Source organism: Crocodylus porosus, unplaced genomic scaffold, assembly GCF_001723895.1.
Source record: "Crocodylus porosus isolate Cpor-Errol unplaced genomic scaffold, CroPor_comp1, whole genome shotgun sequence".
In the NCBI taxonomy this organism is placed as follows: domain Eukaryota; kingdom Metazoa; phylum Chordata; order Crocodylia; family Crocodylidae; genus Crocodylus; species Crocodylus porosus.
In genome coordinates, this window is record NW_017728947.1 from 77,811,086 (window position 1) to 77,832,654 (window position 21,569).

Here is a 21,569-nt window from a genome sequence, read left to right on the forward strand (position 1 = left end):
TCTCCAAACCCCCCTGTCACCCATGAACCTCTTCCCCCCCAACTTACCTTGGACAGTGCTGGAGGCAGCAGAAACACAAAAGAGACACTCTGGCCAAAATCAGAGAGTCTCTTTTGGAGGATTGGCTTTGGGCACGGTGTTGAACCACGACTTGCTCTGCTCTATTGCAGAGTGGTTTCCAGGGGTCTAATTTTGCAAACTTGCAGCGTGGGGAATGTTTTTTTTTTGTTCCCACATGTGCCTGTTGCCCCGCCTCAAAGGGGTTTGAGGCGGGGCAGCAGGCACATGCGTGTTCATCTGGACGTGTCCATAGATGTTAGGGTCGGAAGGGACCTGAGTAGGTCATCGAGTCCAACCCCCTGCCCTGGGCAGGAAAGAGCGCTGGGGTCAGATGAGGCCTGAGGTGCTGCAACGGAAAACACTGTTTACTTTTGTTTCCACCCCTTGTCCCTCCCCCAGCCCCTCAGCAGGTGACCGGCGAACACGGACTACGAGGCAGTTGGCTGCCCGGTGACTGCTGACCCTCTTCCCGGGGGGAGCAGGACCCCTCTCTCAGCTCCCCTGACTGCAGCCATGGAGGCCAAGGTGGGTGAGCTCACACCAGGCAGGTCCCAGGGCCTGGGCCAAGGCGCACCGCCCCCTGTGCCCATCACGTAGCTCCTTTAAGCTCCATGCCGGGGCAGTCCACACTGCATCAGTGGATAAGGGGCAACGCAGTCCAGTGCAGGGATGAGCATGCGAGTGTGAAACACAGGTGCCTGGCTGTCAGTGGGGCCGTGTTCCCGGGAGGGAAGCTGAGGAGCCCACGCAGAGGTGCCACATGCATGCATGTGCTCGTGAGGAGGAAGCAGAAGGTCACACTCACGCCTTCCTCCTCCTCCTCCTCCTTGTCCTCCATGGGAACTGGAGGCGAGGAGGGAGGCGGGCTGCACGCGCGTGGCCATGTGTGAAGACCGGGCTCCTCGTCCCTGGTGGAGATGGGCAGCGTCCTGAGGCACTGCTTCTCCTCTTTCTCCTCCTCCTCCTCCTCGCTGCTGGTGCAGAAGGCCAACAGACAGCTGCTTCTCCACAGCTTCCTCTACCTGGTGCCGTATGCTCAGGTGTCTCAGGGCAAGCCTACATTATGCGTCTTTCATTCACTGAGAAGTGTGTAGAAGCAAAAGTGTTTATTTTAGTCAAGTGTTGGGTATTATTTCATTGTTGCTTTTATACTGTTTTTATTTTGGATTTTAAACCACATTTCCAGACCCATTTCATTGTCACTTCCTGCAACTTCATTGGTGTCAAAGGTCATGTGACATCATTTCCTGATGTAATACCACTTCCCGTGAGGTCTTTGAATATGGCTCACTGGTCCACTGGGTGATTAAAAAGTTCATGATCCAGCCTCACATTCAAAACGGTTGGACACCCCTGAAATAGAGCATCTCCTATTCCCTGCTGCCCTTCCCTGATGAATTTACAGGCAGCCACAAGATCAGCTGTCAGCCTTTTTTTGTGAAGGCTGAAGAGATCCAGGTCCCTCAGTCTCTCCTTGTAGGGCCTTGCCTGCCAGCCTCTGACCGTACGAGCGGCCTCCTCCAAACCCTCTCAAGACTCTTGGAACTTGGAGATTCCAAGTCGTGGCTGGAGGGGGGGGATGGTGACTATGGCTGAGAGTTACCTTCTTTTCTGCAGTTCCAGCTGTGCAGCAGGCTGATCGCCTCAATGATTTCCCCATTACTAATCCCCAGTTTGTTTCTGATCGGTGTTCAGATTGAGATCAACTGAGATCATGAGCTTGTTTGCATTAAAATCAGTGGCAAAACTTCCATAGACTCTTAACTACAGCAGGATTCCCTCTTTTTATGTACATGATTAAAATCCTTCTCTTCATTGCTCTGCCTCCCATATCAACAGCACCTGCAAACTTGCAGAGTTTGCTTTCAACACCCTAAGCCATTTATTTATGATGAATGCTACCTAGCCACGCCAGGATGCTTCCTCAAAACCTATCCTTAGTTTAACCTGAGCTAAAGCCTTAACTTTGCCTTCCCTGAGTTCAAGTTGCTTCACTTCTGAGAGCATGTTCATAATGAACTTCATGGCACTGAAGTTAAGCATGAATTGTGACATCTGGGCTGAGGGAATTAGGCAGGGTAGATGATCAGGCATGGACAATGCAAGAGATGGTAAGGCAGAGAGTAGGTATGGCAAGAAGTAACAAGGGAGGAGTCCAAGAAACACTCCTGAAGTTCATTAAGGAAAATGAATGATCAATTGTGCATCATGGGCCCACAAAGGAAGATATGCTGATAAGCTTTTTGAGAACTGGTCACAGAAGCTGATTGAAACAGATGTTCATCTTGAGGACTGTTATCTGAAAGAAAAGCTTATTAGTGGGAATCTTCCTCGGGTACAGCTGGCTTGGCCTTCATTTGCTGCAGTTTGGTATTTCTGGAGGTTGCAGTCTTGTGCTCCAGAACTGAAGCTTTTCTGGAAAAATAAATTCTCTGCCTCTTCTGGTTTCAAATATGGGCCAAATGTCACCAACATAGTGGTGTTTGCCAGAATCTACACACTGTTTGACACAATTACTCCTGAAGTGCTATGGACTGTACTTTATGAAGGTCTTTCTTGTTTCAATTGGCTTATTCACATCCTGGGTCATCTGTTATTGATTCCTGTCACCTTATGAACTTTTTTTTCTAGGATCAATTGAAACAGTTGCCTTCTCAACTCCACCCTAACTATTTTCTATTTCCCACTGTGGACTACCCAGGTTTTATTGGATTCCATCTTATCTTAATTTCTGGTTGGAAATCAAAATTATTTTCCCTGTTTTCCAGTGAAATAACATTGCATTTTTGCAATGATCTATTTAAATGCTTCAAATAGAGTAGCTAACTATGTAGGTATTTATACTGGAGAATCTGAGTGGCTTGCAATAAATATGCTAGTTTAGCAGGATTTTTTATTCTCGTCCTTGGTCCTCCTCCCCCAACTCAAGGCATGTATTTAGGCTTTTTTGTTCACTTGTCTATTATCATCATCATCACCATTATTCTGGGAAGGCTTTGATAAAGAGTTTTTGCATTTCATCTTGAATATGGTAAGATTTGTCATCATTCTTGTTTCTCACAGTAAGGAGATTCCTAGCTGAAGGCCAGCTGCAGAGATTTCTTTCCTGTAATTCTTTCTCTTGTTGTCAACTGCTCCATTGTTCCTGATGAGTGCAGTTGTTGTACCAGATCATCTTTTGAGAGAAAGTCGCAATTTATGAGATACTCCAGAGCACTGAGGGTTTTAGAATTTCGGATTTGGGCCCTGTATTTAAATTAGTATTTAATGGGGAACCAGTGAGGGTCTTTGCTATGGTAAAGGTAAGATCCTCAACTACTATAAACCAGTTTAGCTCCATTGTATCTATCAATTTACACCACATAAGGACAATTATTCTTGGCAATTTCTTACCAAGGTAGCTAACATTCTTCTAACTCAACTGGTGTGTGAGTTAGCAACCTGCTGTTGCTACCAGGGGCAAAAAAATGCAGCCAGGTGCCCAGGACACCTGAAACATATGGGGGCAGTGGTGATTTCTGGCTGCTGCCAGCACAATTGTGTAGCTGCAGTGGCAGCAGTCATTTCCCACCTCCCCACCCACACACTCTTAACCCCCCAAATCAGTGCCAGGGCAGCTGCCCCAGTTGTCCTTTGGTTATTTTGTTGTTGGTTACTGTAGGCAAAGCGCTCATGGGTACTGCTATTTAAACTACAATATAATGGCTTGAGTGGCCCCATCTAATCTGGTGCTACTGAAAGTGCTACCTACTGCTGGCAGAGGTGCCCTGGTGTCAGCAGAGATGGGAAATTCTTGTGTTTTTTTTAAACCCTAATAAAAACTCTGCTGTAGGCAGGGGTTTACTTGACTTGACGGCTCATTGTATTCTACCTGATCTCTTCTAAACACATCATTTCAAAGGTATAAATGACCCTCTCTTCTCTTTAACTTCTGGACCCAACCTTCGTGCCTAACAAAAGCGTGTTGCACAAGTCAGGCTTGAAGCTAGAAATGTATGTGGCACCTGCAGGAAGGCGTCAGTCTGATGCTGTTGGCAGAGGATTGTTCTACACACAATGGTCTCAGCACAGAGACGAAGTGTCCCTCTGGTCTGTCTGTGGTACATTGGTGGCTACTCCAGTGGTTTCTATTACAAGTACTATGCTCTCCCGTTTCTGCAGGGCTTTCCAGGAACGCAACCCCTTGAAAACAATCTTCTGAGTCCTTAGGAAGTCCAGGATGTGGCAGGAGACAAGTGTGTGTAGGCATCAGGGTACAGTGGACATGTGCCTGGCAGAGAGGCAAAAGGAATCAGGACTCTTGGTACAAGTGATATATTTTATTAGACTAACTAGATATTTGCAAGAAAAAATCTTTATTTGCAAGGTATTGGGTACATGCACCCTTCTTCAGGCACAGTAGACTGCAAAGACTGTATAACTTCTCCTAGGTGGAAATGAAAATTCCTGGGCGAGACAGGTAGACTTATTATCATTAACCGCGCCTGTGAGTCGCCCCCTGGATGGGGCAAAAATCTGTGGCCAGGCTGCCGTAGTTTTCCAGGGCCCGGCTTACCTCACGGGCGCCCAGGGTGGGGACAGCAGGGGACTACAAATCCCAGCATACCGCGCGCGTGAGGACGTACCATGGGGGGGGCGCTTTGGGATAAATATCGCGGTACCAGGAAGCCGGGAAAGTAGCTGGTACGTGCCCGCTCCCCTCGCGGGGGGTGGTCGGGGTGTCGGGCTCTACCGCGGACTACAGAGCGGGGTGGGGGCTCGTTTCTGGCCCGCTGCGAGCGGCTTGGCCCAGAGCTGCCCGGCACCGGGTCCCTGGTCCGAGGCGGACCCAGTGCTGGGGTTTGCAGCGGGAGGCGTTGCCGGGTGCGGGGCCTGGTGAAAGCCCAGCCCAAGAGAAACGCCGGAAGCTGCATCTTACAGCGGGTGGGCGGCCGGTGCGGGCAGCTCCTGCGGGGGCGGGGCAGCTGCCACACAGGGCGAGGAGGACCAGGCAGAGCGGTGGATCAGACGGGGAAGCAGGGGACAAGGGGTAGGGGGCAGAAAGCAGAGCAGATCAGGTAGAGGGGGCAGGGCAGCAGAAAGCAGAGCAACAGATCAGAGAAGAGGGGGAAAGGGAGAGGGGTGCAGGACCGATCTGTTTCATGCCTGTCAAGAAAGTTACTCTCATGGCATTAATGACCTAGGCATTACTTTCACATGTTGTTGCAAACGTTGAACTGGCACAATCATCTCATCCTTTGGGTCAACAGTGTGGATCTTGTTGAGGTGAAGAGTAACTCTGAACAAATCTCATCTGATGATTGCTTAGTAGTCCAAAAGAGAGAGAGAGAGAATCCGTCTAATTTGGTGGGCTTTCATAGCATAAAACAGAAGAGCTTCAGTTGCCTATTTGGTTGCCCATTTTAGACACAAGGGTTGCAGGAGCTGCAGACATAGTTCCCATGCTCCTCTCTAAAAGTAGGGTCCCTGGAGGGTAGGGCTGAAGCACACTGGTGAATAAATATGTGTAAGAAGCTTGTCCTGAGCAGAACCGGTTTGCTGAGTAAATGGAGAACATTAGGCTTCAGAGCCAACTTTCCTCAGTGTGAAATTAATTTAAAAGAAAACTAAAACTAACCAAGCAAAATGTAGAGAGGTTAAATATTGTCAATATTATTGCAAACAGGCTCTTGAATTACCTCCTATACAATGCTGGATGTATTGTTACATAAGCCTGAGACTGAGAATAGCAACTCAGGATATGGAGATGAAACATTATACTCAGTTAAGTGGAGGTGGAACTTGCTGTGTGTCAAGCTAGTCTGTTGTAACTGTTTTATGCATTTGCTCCTATGGTAAGTAGGAGGTAAACTATCTAATTCATGGGCAAACTGTCCAGGGTTAGCTTCCATTCACCCTGAGAGAGCAGACAGAAGAAAGAGTTACTAATGATCAACTGACACAGTCTCCCTCTCCACCCTTTTAGATTGGTGTAATTGTTTCATCTGTCCAAACCCTCATTCTAGATCAGCTTTATGCACAGTCATGTACTAAGTCAAGGGAAAGTCAAAGAAGTTAGTTTAAGCCTACAAAGGAAGAGCAGAAGGTGATTCATTAGCAAACATTTTAATAGTGAAAGGCGGTTAGGCAGAGAGGCGTATTTCACAGCTGACAGTGTCTTTAAGATACCCTTAGGGGTGTTGTAATAGCTCATTTACATGATAAAGACTTACTGACACCTTATGGACAACTTGAAATGCAATTGATTTTGACAACTTGGTTTCTGTACCTTATATTGGAGGTATTTTAATTCCCCTTTTTATTGCTGAGAGACATTAAACATGAAAACAGGAACTTGGATACTGAAAAGCTCAGCTGCTGCTTCTGTTTGTTCTCTGCCTACAGTTGCCATCTTCTGTTTGTGACGTCACACTTAGTGGGTATGAAAACAGTCGTGACATCACAAGCTGCAGATTATGGCTTCGGGTGGGAAGAAGATGTGGGAACAGATGGACCTACAACCTGTTTCCAGGCAAATATTCTCTATAATAATAAAAGAAAAAAACAAGCAATGAGAAGAGGCACAGGTTTTTCTTTGTTAAAAGGGAACTTTGCCTGACAGTTTGAATCTCAGATTTGCTGATGGATACTTTTACAGAAATTTAGGAGAAAACAAAAATGTTTTCCTGAGTTAAAACTGTTCCATAAAAGTATGCTTTGGAGGCTGTGGAGAAGGGTGGGGGGTGATTTCTGCACTATTTCTGTGATATGATACATGCCTTAGTTTACCAGCCTCTTGACTGCATGGAATTTATAGCAAAGGAGTATTCTAGGGAGTAACAGCCAAGAAGCAAAGCAACTGCAGAAGACTTCCAGAGAACAAAGGCCCTGAAAGGCAGAGTAGGAAAGCTTTCTTGGGGAACAGGAGGGAGCTGGGAATGCCCATGTGCCTGTTCCAGCCAGGCTAATTTCCCAGGTCCAAGTATTGGATCTGAGGGATACTAAAACAATTAAAGACCCCTACTTAGAGAGGAAGGGAGTGGGAAATGGCTGGAGGTGACGGAGTGAGTGAATGTGGCGAGGGCCACTTGCCCCTTCCAGTGCGGAGGCAGGGGTGCCTGGGCTAAGGGGTACTTAAAATTTGTAAGGAAGTAATAAAGTTTATGGGAGGTGATAGTGCCTTTGTACTTGGCACCAGTTTGGCCTCATCTAGAGTCCTGTTCAGTTCTGAGGTCCACATTTTAAAAAGGACATGGAGAAGTTAGACAGGTTCCAGAGGGTGACAAAAATGATAAAGGGTAGTAGAGAAAGGAAGGCAAGTCATACAAGGAGAGGCTGAAGGAGCTAGGGACGTTCAGCTTGCAGAAAAGGTGCTTAAGACAGGACATGATGGCAGTTTTCAAATACCTGAAGGGCTGCCATAAAGGAGAGCAAATACCTCCTCTTTCTTGCTGCTGAGTGTAGGATGTGGACCAATGGCTTGAAGTAGCAGCAAAGTATGTTTGGATTGGATATTGGGAAGAACTTCACTGTAGGATCTGTGAGGCTGTGGAATAGACTGCCTGGAGTAGTTGTGGATTCTCCATCACTGGAAGTGTTTAAGCAGAGGTTGGACAGCCTCTGGTCAGGCTGATCTAGGTGTAGGTATTTCCCATGCTTCTGGGCTCTGCTGGTTGCTTCATGGGACTGGGAGGAGATTCTGTCCCAACCTGTACCCCTCTACCATGTATCAGGGTTTTTTTTAATTCTTCCTTAGAGGCACTGGGTGTTGGCTACAGCCAAGGCTGTGGACTTTGACTGCGGTGTGTCAGTGCTTCTGCTGGGACTTAAAAGCCAGAGGGTCCTGGCCAGATGGTCTTGCCCATCTGCTCAGGGTCAGACCACTTGCCATATTTGGGGTCAGGAAGGAATTTTGTCATATGGGCAGACTGATGTGGGCTACGGGGGGTTTTGCCTTCTTCTGTAGCAAGGGGCATAGCCCTCTCCCTGGTGTGTGTGTGTGTGGGTGTGTGTGTTAACAACCTTTACAGCAGCAAGAATGTTGGTGGTTGTGGTCCCCCTCTTTTACCTGTGGCAGGTTAGGGTGTTGTAAGGATTGACTGTAATTTTGCTAAGAGGTTAGACAGTGGATTTATATGGGATGGTTTGAATAGGGATGATCCTGCCTCAGGCAGGGGGTTGGACTAGATGACCTATGGAGGTGCCTGCGAACCCTGCTTTTCAATGATTCCAGGTATAAATCATGCATGTAAGTTCTTGGGGTTATTTTAGCCTGTTTCTCTGACTCTGTTCCTATGACTCATAAATAACAGAGTTCTGAAAAGGCTAAACTGTATTGTAGCCTGTGCTTCCTTATTACAAGCTCCCAGGAGAAAGCAACCTCCTGGGGATTATGCTAGATTGGCACCTGTGAGGGAAACAGTGGGAGGAAATGGGGTGCTGGAAAGTACAGACATTGTTCATGAATGGTAGAATTGTGGGACTCTGAGGGAAGGGGAGGCTCAAAGCCTGTCACTAGGAAGGGCATACTCATGAGAGACTTGTGAAGGATGCAAGGCATAACACAGCTGGGGACATAAGTAAAACTAAATTTGGGTCAACTTTCCCACTGATTTGGTAGGGAACTGAGGAACAGCAGCCTTGGGCTCTTGACTAGAGGGTGCAATTGACTAGAAGCAGAAAATGAAATGGGATGCGAGTGCCACTGCCCATGGCAACAGGCCAAAAGAAAAGAGGATTCAGTGGAAGGCAAGGACAAATAAACTGGATTTGTAAATGGCTTCCAGGTTTGCATAGTCAAAAGTGTCATTTAATAAAACAGGGAAAGAAACTGTCAGGGGGAAGAGGGAATGTTTCTTCTCCTTTTCCTCCCAGAGGTTTGTAATGATGTATAAGCATGTCTAACAATCTAGTTAGAGGATAACCTTAAGCCAGTTCTAAAATACCCCACTTAATACTAACAGTGACATAGTAGTTAATGTTTATATAATGAATTACATGCTCAAAACACTTTACAACCAGCATTCAATTAATGCAGTAAATAGGTGGGTATAGCTGCCATCCTCCTCATTTTAGAGGGAAACAGAGTGGGAAGCTAAGTGACTTGCCCAGTGGTCTCTTCCCCCTAGTTGAGCTAGTGGTAGAACTGACAACTCTCCTTTTGATTTCACAGCCCCTGGTCTCATTCTAGCCACTAAACCAAGCTGCTTCTCAGTTGTGTGGGGTCATAAATTAGAATTGCAAAGCTTTTGCCTCCCTTTCCCCTGATGATAAGAAGGCTGAGAGAGTCCTCGTTTGTTGATTTGAGATTATCACTTCCCTCTTTGCCTCCTTCCAATAGATCTCACCTTTTCAATACAGCAAGCACAAATTGCTTGGTTTCTTTTTTTAAAGTCCTACTTTCCATTGAGACATCAACCATGCAGTCTGGCTTTGCCAACACTTCTTAAACCCTACCTACTTCAAGATGCTTCCTGACCTCTTGACAATGGTTGGGTAGCTGGTGTGCTGTGAATAGCAATAAGCAGCAATCGTATCTGACTCACGGTTACTTTGTGCATCCCATGTCTCTCTTGTTTCATTTCCTGGTGTCTCTTCCATTAAGCTTATCATAACACCTTTGAGGCTGATGATCATTTTCTTAGGGGTGTACAGCTTCTGACACAATGAAGCCCTAATCTTCTAGACATGCTACAGTGTAAATAACAATGAGGGAGATATAACAATAAGAATACTACTACTAATAATGAGGTTAGAGCTGCTTGTGTATACCTGCCTGTTGATTCCTAAGGCACAGAGGAGAAATGACTCTCAGGATCCATGATGCTCTGAATACTGGAGTACATTCCTCCCACACCCAGACAACAGGGGTCATTTGCCATCTGATCAGCATGAATCCTGAGCTCTGGTTGGCAGGTAGAAGGAAGTGCTTGGATGACTTGGAACTTCTTGGCTGCTTGAGATTACTCCTTCTGTTCCCTTCTTGCTACTCGCGTAGTAATGATTCCTACTTTGTATCTCTGCAGTGGTCATTGGCATGGCCAGACGGGCCTTGAAAATTTTCTCTTTGGCAGCAGCTACCTCTGGTGTCTACCTGTATGGCAACAAGCATGTGGATCCCAATGATTTTGGAATCATTCGAGTGGGCAGAGCCATTGCCACAGTAAGTTTAACCCAGCAGCAGTGTGGGAGGGACAGAGTGAAAGGTTTGCTGATTGGGGAAAGGGAAATTCTTGGGAAGGAAATGGGAGTTCACAGGGGTCAGGAGTGGAATTTAGTTTGTTCTTTTGCTATATTTCAAGTTTACATTAGCATTTGGCTCCGGGACTTTGGGTGTTTCTGTGGGGTGTTCCTACAGCCTGAGGAAGAAGTAAAAACAAGGAAGGGAATGGAGGATAATTGTCTGTGAAGCAGAGGGAGCTTATACCTTATGGAGGAGCCTTCCAGGTCAATATTGCTGGGAGCACACTCATGTTGCTGTGTGGCTTTCCTTATGCACTGCCTCCTCTCCACCTAGAACTCAGTACTGTGCATTCCCACTGCTGTTTCTGGTAATTTTGCTTTTAAATCTCTGTTGCTTTAGGCTATTTCTTATACAGTAACAGTTTTTTTTTTAAAGGATTGTACAGTAGCTGCACAAATACTATGTTGAGGCCTGACCTGTGAGCTTTACCCTAAGTCCTCAGTGTTAAAAATTGGGGGAACGAGAAGAGGTGTCTGAGCATGTATGTTTGTATGGTGATATTCTTGGGGTAAGGGTGAGGTGGGAACAGCACTCACACTTCACAAGGTTTGATTTATTTCTCTTACATTTCTAAAACAAGTCCAAAAAGACCTCCTAGCTCCATTTGGGTGTCTCCTTTGGTTTCAGCTTGTTGATCTCAGTATCTAGACACTTGTACAGAGGGTCACAACCTGTCTGGCTGTCAGCCACAGCTCTCAAGAGCTCTCCAATGAATTCATTAAGCACATAGTAACAAGGTAGATCAGATCCTGTGGAGGGGATTGGTCTGCCCTGCACCTCGGTTGTGTTATGTGGCTGTCACTTCAGCCCAGAATCTCCATCACTTATAGGCTCCTGGTGCTACAATACTGTTGGCTTGCATATCCTGGACCCTTTAAACATTGTGTCAGTGAGAATTACAAGGGGGCCTCTGCTGCTGGAGGATCAGGTTCAGGGAACGTGGCTTAAGATCTAGTACATTCAGGCTGGTGCAGAAAAGAAAGTGAGTAGTGGCTGAGGCCTGAGAGGGTGTTTGTTTTGGAAATGCAAGGTGGGAATGTTGACTGTCATCACCCTTTTAAAAATAAAGCTAAATGAGGCACTTCCTACCCGATTGCTTCATAGGTCTGCATGATTGCTACTGATTTTCTGTATTACCACCATCCCCTGTGTTGGGGACATATCTTCATTTTACTGAGGTACTGAGAAGTGACTAGTCCAAGGCCCCACTGACATCCTGGTCAAGCTGTTGTAACCCAGGAGTCCGTTGCCCTCAGTCTCAATCCACTTGGTCAGTGTTTCTCAATATGAAAAGAGTGGCTAATACTATAGTCCTATTTTTTTTTAAAGGGTTAGAAAGTGTTTTTCAAGAAGAGGGAGCCTCAGTTGCATCTCATTTATGATAGTTGCTTAGAGTTTGAGGGGTTGTCTGATTGTTCAGATACGTCCTTTGCTAGGAGTTTTTTGATTTACAAGTGTCTGACCAAGGCCAGACTGAAGGACTTTGGCTTCACCACGACTTGGCGCGCACTGTAGTGTCATCCCTGCCCTCTGGGTTTGCCCTAGTGAGGGGCCACCCTTCTCTCTCAGGGGAAAGAGGCAGCAGTAGGGGACCCTCAGTAATTCTGTGCATGGATGAGTCAAGTATGCCCCTTGCCTTCCTTCCAGGAAGCCATCTGCTGCCAGGGTCCTCCAGAGCAATGGGTTTTTGTATGAATACCCTACTGCAGTGGTCTTCAAACTTTTAAGTAGATCACGTTTGGCATTTAAAAGCAACCCAAGATTTACTGTGCGCTGCTGCCACTCCCCACCCCTCACCCAGCAGCTGTCTGTGGGGAGGAAAGGGAGGGGGCAGATCAAGGCAGAGGGAGAAAAAAATATTTGGGAGCGCGTGTCCCCAGCAGGCAAGTCCCACCTGGCTAGGGCCCCATTCAGCTTACCCTGTTCCTGCCTTTGTGGCACTGTCCCTCACCATGGGGGCCTTGATTTAGCTCCTGCCCCTTTCCTCCCCCACAGACTGACCTACTGGGCTGGGGCATGTGTGCACTCAGCCCCTCGCCTCAGCCTCGGATAGATTCCAAGAGACTCTGAGATCTACCGCAAGAAGCTCTGAGATCTCCTGGTGGATCGGGATCCACTGGTTGGTGAGCACTGCTCGACTAAGATGCACAGGCCTGTTTGGGCTCCAGGCTGCATGCTAACTCAGCTCATGTCACTGCATTAGTTCACTCTTGTCTTATTTCTGAGCATTTCCCCATAGCCCTGAAGGCAAGATAATTACTGTCTTTTTAATGAAAGCTTAGTTGTCTGTAAACATTTGACTCCTGGAGCTGGTGGCCTAGATAGAGACCTGTTGTGTCTATCCCTTAATTCAGTACTGGGTAGACTACTTAATGGGTCAGTAGGGTCCCATAATCATTTTTGGATGTCTTCAGTCATGATAGATGAGCCTTAAATGCTCAAATATTATCCAAAGAAGTACACAAACGCCTGGATACTTGACTTTACCTGCTGGACCCCATCCAGCCTCATGCAGGCTGTATTTAGAGGGTTTTGTTTTTTTCCCATGGGCTTGGGAGTAACAGCTGCAAAAATGGAGGGAGAAAAAAGCTATGGAAAGTAGGGGAAGTTGGTGGGAGAGGGGAAAGACATGGAGACAAAATATTCTTAAACTTGTAGCCATGTTTGCTCTGAATTTTGCTTGCAGGTTTGATTCAGTTTCTATTTTATCCCCGCTGACTCAGCTGTCCCTTGTAAAATTTCCTCATGGACATTTCTGATATGCCCAGGGGGAAGTTCTGTTTGTCCCCAGATTTAGGGAATTTGATTTCGCTTGTGTGTGAGGCCCAGCGGAAAGTGCAGGGATACTCGAGGACAGGGATTTTGAGTGGAAACATTGGTTCAGGAGGTGGTGTGGTTAGTCAAAGGAGGTATGAGTTAAGGAACTGAATGATGTTTCTTGGGATGTTTAAACACAGACTTTAAAAGTTCCTCTTGAGGACAGTGCTGCATTGATAGTGTGGGCACTGGGTGATCTCAAGGGTCTCTTTATGTCTGTGAAGATTGGCTCCAGCTTAGAACCCAGAGGCCAGAGAACCAGTCTTTGATGCAAGTGAAGTTCTCTTTATGTCCAGATAACAGTAGGTCTTGGTGTCTGTGTTCTGGACAACCTTAAAAATTAAGCATCTCTGCTTCAATTTGGCTGTTCCTTTCCAAGGGCCGGTTGCTGCCTCTTCCTCTTTGGAGTATGTCAAGTTAACATCCTCTGCTTTAGCTTTCATGCATCTCAGACACTGGAGGAGATTTAGCAATGTCAGAGTTGCCTATCAGGATCATCGCAGTACTAATTTAGTGTTCAAGATTACAATGTAATTAGCAATTGCTTAATTAATTCCCTCTTCCCCTTTAATGCAGACCAATCTGTTTAGCTGTTTCTTTTCAAGTTGGAGGTGATAATTACCATCATGGACCAGAGATAAAACCAAAACCAAATGAAACCTTCATCCAAGGCTGATTGGAACCTCCCTCCACCCTAAAGCTATTTTTTAAAGTTGGAAAATGCTTGGTAAATGCTTTTTTCCAATTTTTTTCACAGCCCTCTGCAGTTCCTGGCTTTAACAGGGACAAGAAGGGATGAAAAGCCAAGAGAAAAGGCTTTTCCCACCCAGTTTCTAGCTTAAGGAACAGGAAACAGCTGAAACCTCAGCTCTACAGGGAGAGGACACAAGCTTGTTTGTGCTTGATCCCTAGCCTAGGGGACAGGTGATTTGAATTTAAGCTTGTCCTAATCTTTCATTACTCCCCAGCTCTTTGTTTTCAGTGGCTTTCTTTCTAACATGGTCATGACACTGGTTTCCTTGCCTTCAGACTTGCATGGAAGGGTATGTTGACTGTACACAGACCTGTTTGTTGTTTTATCCCAGCAAAACCAGAAACAAACACTGGTTTGGGATTGAGGGTTTTGGAAATATGATTTTAGATCTGAAATATTTACTGGTCCCGGGGGTCTTTAAATCCAAATGGAAATTCTGTAGCACATGTTCATCTCTGTTGCCTAAAACTTCATAAAAATTAATGTTTTCACCCCCATTTCTGTCCTTGCTAATCTGTAGTAACTGCTTGTGTGAATGCTGTTATTCCACAGTAGGTGGAAGTTGAAGTGCAGCACTTTAGTTTTCTTTCATGGCAAGGTAGTGTGGAGTAACTTTCACTTACCATGAGGTGAAAGATGAAAGGAGCTATCCAGATTTTTTTCTCAGTGCACTGGTGGTCAGTCAGTGCAGGAGGTATGAATGGGTAAATGGCCAACCATGGTGGAAGAACTATGGATGGTTTAGCTGTGTTTATGTATATTGTTTATGGAAGTACCAGCAAAGAATGGGGCATTGTTCTGCTAGATGCTGTACATACATGGAGTAGGAGATGGTGTGAATGGAAAGGAAAACAGGGGAAGCTGTGAAAAGTAATAAATATCTGTAAAATACTTTGAGTTCTTGGAACGGAAGACAGAAGATACAGAAGTAGTGGATGTTATTCACATTTAATTTCACCATGTTAGTGTTTCCTGCATGACAGGGAAGTTTTCAATTAATGTTCTTTGGAAGAGAGATTCTTATGTATATTAGTTTTCATTCATCATGAACCTAATATGATGAATGGTTATTTTTTATTTTATTGTATTTTATACCCTTTTATTTTAAACCTAAATTAAGAGTCTAAAGCTAGAGTCCCTTGTGGTCTTGGTCAGAGGTTATTATAGGATTTTCATGTTGTATATACTTTGGTTTTCAGACGGCTGTTATAACCTATGACTACCTCACTTCCCTCCGGGGTGTCCCGCATGGATCAGAGGAGTATGACTATGTCAAATCACAGGTAAGGCCACCGCAGATCGGGGCTTCGCTCCTCAGGTACTCAGCAGAGAGAGAGCGAGTTCTGCCAAAAGCAAGACTCCAGAACAAGTCAGTGAAATCTTGGCTTGATTGATCAGCCTCTGCACCTTAACACATGGATTCTCAGTGGTGCCAGCAGTAGAAAGAAACTGCTTTGAACAGGAAAAAGGACTCTGCTAGTAAAAAGAATTACCTATCTGCCAGATGGGAAAGATGAGCTATCTAGGCCAACCACCCCTAACCCACACCAGTGTATATCCATCAGGGTCTGGACATACTGAGAGGAGGCATGTTTGAGTTTCCCATCAAGATGCCACGCTGATTGGTCAGGTGGAGGCAGCTCACTTGTTGGAGAAGTGGGAAGACAAGCAGCCTGGTGTTGCTTAGCAATGGTGTCTTGTGCTGCTTGGCCAATTAGCTGGTGGCAGCTGTAATACAAAGACTAGGTGCAAGTGAGGCAAAGGTGGAGGAGTAGAGGGGAAATCCTTGGGGATTAATCAGGGATCAGAACATCCTTGAAGAAATGAGGAATAATTGAGCAAACCAAGGGACTCTGCCTTGCCAGGCTTTCTCTTGCTGCCTTTGATATAACTAATTAATATGAATAAAAATAGCATCTAATGACAGGAACTAGGATATAAATGACAATGTTGCCCCAGTGCCCTGTAGTCCTGCCCTGCAGATCTCCTCTTTCAGATCAAGGCCTTTACTCACTGCTTTGTAGACCCCCTCAGTCTTGACCTGCAGGCACTTTGCTTTTCTTTCTTTCCCCTTCCTGCCTCACACTACTTTGCCAACACTTCTCTGCCTCTACTATATCAGTCCTGGAGCCTCTTTAGAACAGAGGATATGGATCATGCTGAACTATGTGCACTAAGCTCAGTTCACTGTTTAACTAAGTTAGCATTTAGACCCTAAATGTTCAGAAGTGAAAAACCAGTGCATGGGACTCTACCCATCCTCTCCCTGGCCTCCAGAGGGCCACCCAACCTCTCTAACACTATATTAACCTAGAATTGATCTTAACTAGTGTAAAGGCTTCGGAGCTCTTTGCAAAGTAGCTTCCCTTCTGACCAAGGGAATTGATTTGCTCAGTGGTAGCTCTTCTGATTGCGAGGATGTGGTACAGATGCTGTGGGATGAATTGGGGATAGGTGTCAGACTGACCACCTTGGCATCTAGAGTGTTTGCCTTCTACCTGCCTGGGTCTCTGCCACTTCCATAGCTCTATGGTGGCCCTCAGAACTTGGCTTTCACTCTTGGTTCCTGAGTCTAATTTAGTTGTGGATAGTAGCAGGTGGAAATAATGGCCTTATGAAAAACATCCTTTAGGTTGTGCTGGTGAGTTGATCTGTTCAGGTCTTGGCACATAGCACAAAACTGCCATCTTTGTCAGCAAAGGAACCAATTAGTGCTGATAATCTCAGCAAAAACCAAGGACTGGGTGAGCTGTGGAACCTGGATTCCTTTGGCACTGGTCTTTCTAGGCCAGGTCCCTGGACAGTGGGGTGGGAAGAAGCTGACTGTGCTGTTGCTTGCGTGGTGGCTGCTCTGAGATTCCAGGGCTGTCAGTATGGCCCCTTCACTGTTGATTGGGAAGACTGTGCCACTGAAATTTGAGTCTGCTGAAGACCTGGGTAATCCTGCTCTGAGCAAAGCCTGGGTGGGAAAGTTGCCTGTGCTGCAGACCTGCCTGTGGTTTGACAGCTGTTCCCAGCAGCCCCTGCAAAATCCTGACCTTTTGCCTTGTGTCTCCATGGCCTCATTAACCTCTGTCATGCAGCTTCTGATGGTTTGTTGACTCATGCGGAAAGGACTGCACTTGTTGGAGTTCTGCCATGCTGCACTCTCTCTTCTTGGCATTCAAGACTTAGATGAATCAGGATTTGTGCCTTGGCATAACCAATGGCTAGTACAGCAAGTTAGTGCTGTGTGAGGGCTCTATTCCGTGGCCTGCATTTCCTTTAAGCCTTAGGCTGCAGAGAGGGGAAGGTAGTGAAGCAAATTTGGACTAGTATAAGAAGGCAGAACACCTTCAACAGGTGTAGGACCTGTGCCCACCTTGCTGTTGGAAAGGCTGCACTAAGTGTCAGATGTCTGCCATCGGTGTGATTGGCTCCAGGGGACTGAGGGCGGCATACTTGTCCCTTCTGTAGGGTGCTGGTCTCACTTCAGCGGTAGGTGGATAGCAAACAAAGGTCTTCACTGTTTGTTGGCTGAACTTGTGGGGTCTCAGTCCAAATCTCCAGTCATTAGACAGTCCAACATCAGAGCTAGTACTAATTGCTCCCCTTGTGGGATCTCTCCATCTCCCAAGAGATTTAACTACTTTTCAGTTCTTCTACTAATCCTTCTCTTCATGAGTGTGGTGCCCTGGGAGGTGGCAGTATATAGGTGCCCAATATGGGTAAACAAAGACCATCACTCACTAAGTCATCTTTCCCTCCTCCTTTTCTACTGATGCCACCCCTGATTACAAGCTGCTCCCAGAACTATTGTCTTGTCATTTCCATACCATAGCATCCAAAAAACCATTAGTCTCTTCAATTAAATCCCACTGTTATGGCTTGCTTCATAGCAAACCTACAAGCAATGGACCAATTAGCAGTGGCTCCACAGTGACTGATGAGGATAGCTGGTGATTGTCTGTTTCCTCCTTCTCTGCCACCCTTTGTGTGCGGCTTACTTTTAGATTGCAGGCTTCATGGGGTGGGGACTGTTTGCCTGTAATTTTGGATAGGACAGGGTATATTGTGGGTGCTAGTGGAGTGCAAACAACACTGCACTTGCTACACTAATTTGTGCTCTGCAGCTAAATCAGAACCTCTAAATTATCCACTGTGTCGATCGGATAGGTAGGAGACCTCTGACAGCACCAGTCCTGGAGCCTGTTGGGACCAAATGGGGACATAGTCATTAAGAAACAATTAAACGCAAAGCAATTAAAAAGAAAAAGGGTTCCCAAGGGGCTCTTAGCTAGGTTCCCACTTAGCTCCAAGGAAACCTCTTCAATCTTATTTTCTTTTTCTGTCCCTCTTGGGCTGCTGATATTCCCAGCCAGGTAGTTCCTAGCACCTCTTTATGGCCAGCAAATTGGGGGATTATTAATGCATTCCAAGAGGCAGTGGTATGAGCTGGGATGTAGTCTTGCATCCTTTGATTTGGTAGCTTAGGTTTGATGCTCTCATCTTCTTTTGCTTCGTAAGATTGGGGAGCTACCTTGCTGAGGAACCATGTCAGCAACAGACAGATAAAAGCTACAGTCCCTCTGCTTCTCCAGGTAGGCATATCAGCAGCAAAGTTTCATACCCACCAAAGCAGCCTTTCCAAATCCTTCACTACCAGTATCTTTGTAAATGGGTGACCCTAATTTTCTTCTCAGTCTGTCAGGAGGATTTCATGGGTCTACTGGCCCTTTCCTGAAATTGTTGCCAGTACTGATTGAATGATGCTGAGGTTATTTGGCCATCTTTAGCCTTTGAAATGCTGTAGGATGTATGGGCATGTCCAGTGCTGGGAGTATACAAGAAGACCAGTGCCTTCACAGGTTCTTGTCAGGTTAAATTCTTCCTGCTTCACTGTTACTCATGGGAATCTGCCCTAAAGTGGACATTTCCTTCTGCTTGTCCCAAGGTAGCTCCCCAAACCCTTGTCTTTAATTCATTATGGGGTGGAGATGAAGGAAGTTAGCTCAGTCCTCTACCAAGCTGGAGATTTATGTGGAATTTTCCCCTTAACCCTTTTCTCCCCTCTCTCAATAGCTCTATTTTTTCAGTTTTCAAATCCCTCCGGAATACTGTCTCTAATCTTTCTTTTATCTATTCTATAGCATTCTTTCAATGTCCATGGCAACAGCATCTGGGCACCACTGTTGGAACTCTGTAAACTGATGAGGTTGCTTTTATGAAGGTCGTACCTTCAAATCAAAAGAAATTATGGAGCACAAAGTTTGTATAAGGGGTGCATCAAAGTGCTTTTAAGTGGGTAGTAGCCAGAAATGTTTCCTTTTGCAGGTTTTCTGTACCAGTGGGCACAGCTAGAAGGCTCAGACAGGACATTTCATGATACTTCAGCTTAATGTAAAATACGGTTGCTGAGAGAATGGATGCCATTACTTGCCAACGGGGAGGTGGTGGCAGCAGGTACGAGGGAAGGATGCCTTGTGAGCTATAAAGAATCCATCCTTGAGTTATCTTTGTTGCTTTTGGAAATGCTTTGTCAGTGAAAGCCATTCAGGGAGGTTAATTACCTTCCTGCCCTTTGAGAGTCAAACTGGGATGTTTTCCTTACTCAAGCTTCTGGTTATTGGGCTGTCAGTACATGGGCAATTAGCTGGAAGCTGCAACTTTCTGCTGTCACCACTTGAAATGCAGAGCCTGTTCCTGGCAGCTGTGGTGTTTGCCTCTGAACATGAGGTGGGTGTTTACAAAGAGGGTATTTTGGTGAGGAGAGGGGTCCAGCTGAAGAAGTCTCTCTCTCCAAAGTATGTGAGTGCTTGGAAAGAAAGCCTAAACATTTTGGACAGCACAGTCAGGAGAGAAGACCATACGCAGAGGCTCTTGTGATTCAGCAATACTCTGCATACTGAGTTATGGATAATTTAGTGATGGTTCAAAATCCCAATCTGTGGACCTGCTCCTGCTGAGGGAGAGTCTAGAGAGCTCTCCATGGTGGGGACTTTGTGATGTACTGGCCCCTTACACAGATATCCTCACTTAGGGACTGTCCCCATGACCTCCTGGCATCTTTCTTGGAGGGTGTGATGTAAGTTCATGGCCCATGTCAGCTGTTGACAGCGTTCACTAGAGCACTAGTGTTTTTTGTGATGTGGTCACCTGTCAATAATGAACTGATCAGAGGCCAGTTAAATTAATTTTCTGTGAGACACTGAATAGACGCTAAAAGGCAGTCTCTCTCTATCCCTGAGCAGAATTGGAACCGGTGACAGCGAAACGTCAAATTCATCTCTTATCTTCAGACCCATGAGCCAGCCAGTTGCATACTGTGTGCTCCCCAGGATGTCTTCTCTTCATCTAGGAGTGCTGTCACATGGCCACTCCAGTCCAACTTACAAAAGGTCTCAACATGGCTGGCTGGTCAGTCAATGACTGGGTATAGGTGGTGTTAGTATTATGGTCTTAGGAACTTTGACGCAGTGTAAGCATTTAAGCTTGGTATTGAAAAAATATAACAGCTGTTAAAATATATCTTATAATAATGGTAATATATGCCCTTCTCTCTGCTCCTCAGCTCCAGGGTGGTATCAGTTGGACTGCTGTTATGCCTGTGATATCCTGTGGTCATGGATTTGGAAGTAGTAGGGATGTTCAGCCCACCAGAATGTGGGCTTGCTTAATGGAGCATTACTAAGCCATTCAAAGTGACATGTTCAGAGGAAAGGACCACCCTGGTGTGACATCCTGTGAGAGAAGTGAAGTGAGAGGACATACATGCTGCCTCTTTTAGGTCGCACCTTGCCTCCTTGTCCTTTACCTTCCTATGTAAGCTGCCCTCTGAGCCTAATCTCAGTTGCAGGGACATACAAGCAGGTTGTGGACTTGTCAGACACCCACTGCTCAGCTCACTGCCATGTCTGCTTTGTGGTTTGCCTTCACATTACTGTGTGCCTCCCCCCTCCTCCCATGGCAACTGAGAAGGCAGTCTGTCTTGCACACACTTTTGCTTCTTGCCTCCAGGTGGGGCTGTCCCTTTGCAGTTGTCTGACAGAAGGAGTGTGTAGCTTTGTTTCCTTTGCATGTCCTTAAAGGTAAATAACAACTAGAGGAAAAGAGAGGAACGCTTAATTGGATGTAGTGAGAAACGCAAGGAAATCCTTGAAGGGCACTAGCAACAGGAAACCTGTGCAAGAGTTTGGATTCTCTTGTAACTACTCCATATAGAGGAGTACTTATGAAGGGGGAATTGGAGAAGAAAAAGAGGTGATGGTGGTTGCTCATATTTTGGCCTTGAGCTAGAGTCCCTTTTTGAGATCAGGATGGTGGGCTTGTCATGGGATGATGATGAAGCAGTATTAGATGTGGGGACGTAAAAATGAAACCAAGTTGATGGAACCCCATACGAAAATATATTGCACTTGGCTCTGAAGGGCCTGTTCCATTGACTCCAGTATGCTTTGGATCAAGCCCAAGGTGGCATTTGTCTGAAGGAATCGAGGATCAATTGACTGAACTCCTGGAAAGCTTGCATCTTAACATTTGAAAGTAGCTGTTAAAACAGAAGACCTATCCCATGATCACCTCTTGGCCAAACTGGCCAGTTGTGGCCTTGGCTCCACCACGATCCGCTGGCTGGGAAACTGGCTCCGTGGTCGGACCCAGAGGGTTGTAATTGATGGCAGTCACTCATCGTGGTGCCCTGTGACCAGTGGGGTCCCTCAAGGCTCTGGCCTTGGACCC

At 46.1% G+C, this 21,569-nt stretch overlaps 1 protein-coding gene across 7 annotated transcripts in view; it reads left to right on the forward strand.

Annotated features, from left to right (window-relative positions):
• The window catches only part of ADCK1 (aarF domain containing kinase 1), a 133,605-nt gene that overhangs the window by 13,820 nt on the left and 98,216 nt on the right, over window positions 1–21,569 (forward strand). For 2 of the 7 annotated variants that reach the window (XM_019552117.1, XM_019552123.1), the window contains exons 1-3: window positions 8,189–8,287; window positions 10,065–10,201; window positions 15,053–15,136. In XM_019552117.1, the coding sequence (XP_019407662.1) occupies window positions 8,227–8,287; window positions 10,065–10,201; window positions 15,053–15,136 (282 nt within the window). In that variant the 5' untranslated portion in view covers window positions 8,189–8,226. Of the gene's footprint in view, window positions 1–4,672; window positions 4,744–5,074; window positions 5,118–8,187; window positions 8,288–10,064; window positions 10,202–15,052; window positions 15,137–21,569 lie in introns of those variants that run through there. The other 5 variants (XM_019552119.1, XM_019552118.1, XM_019552122.1 and 2 more) reach the window with 5 other exon arrangements.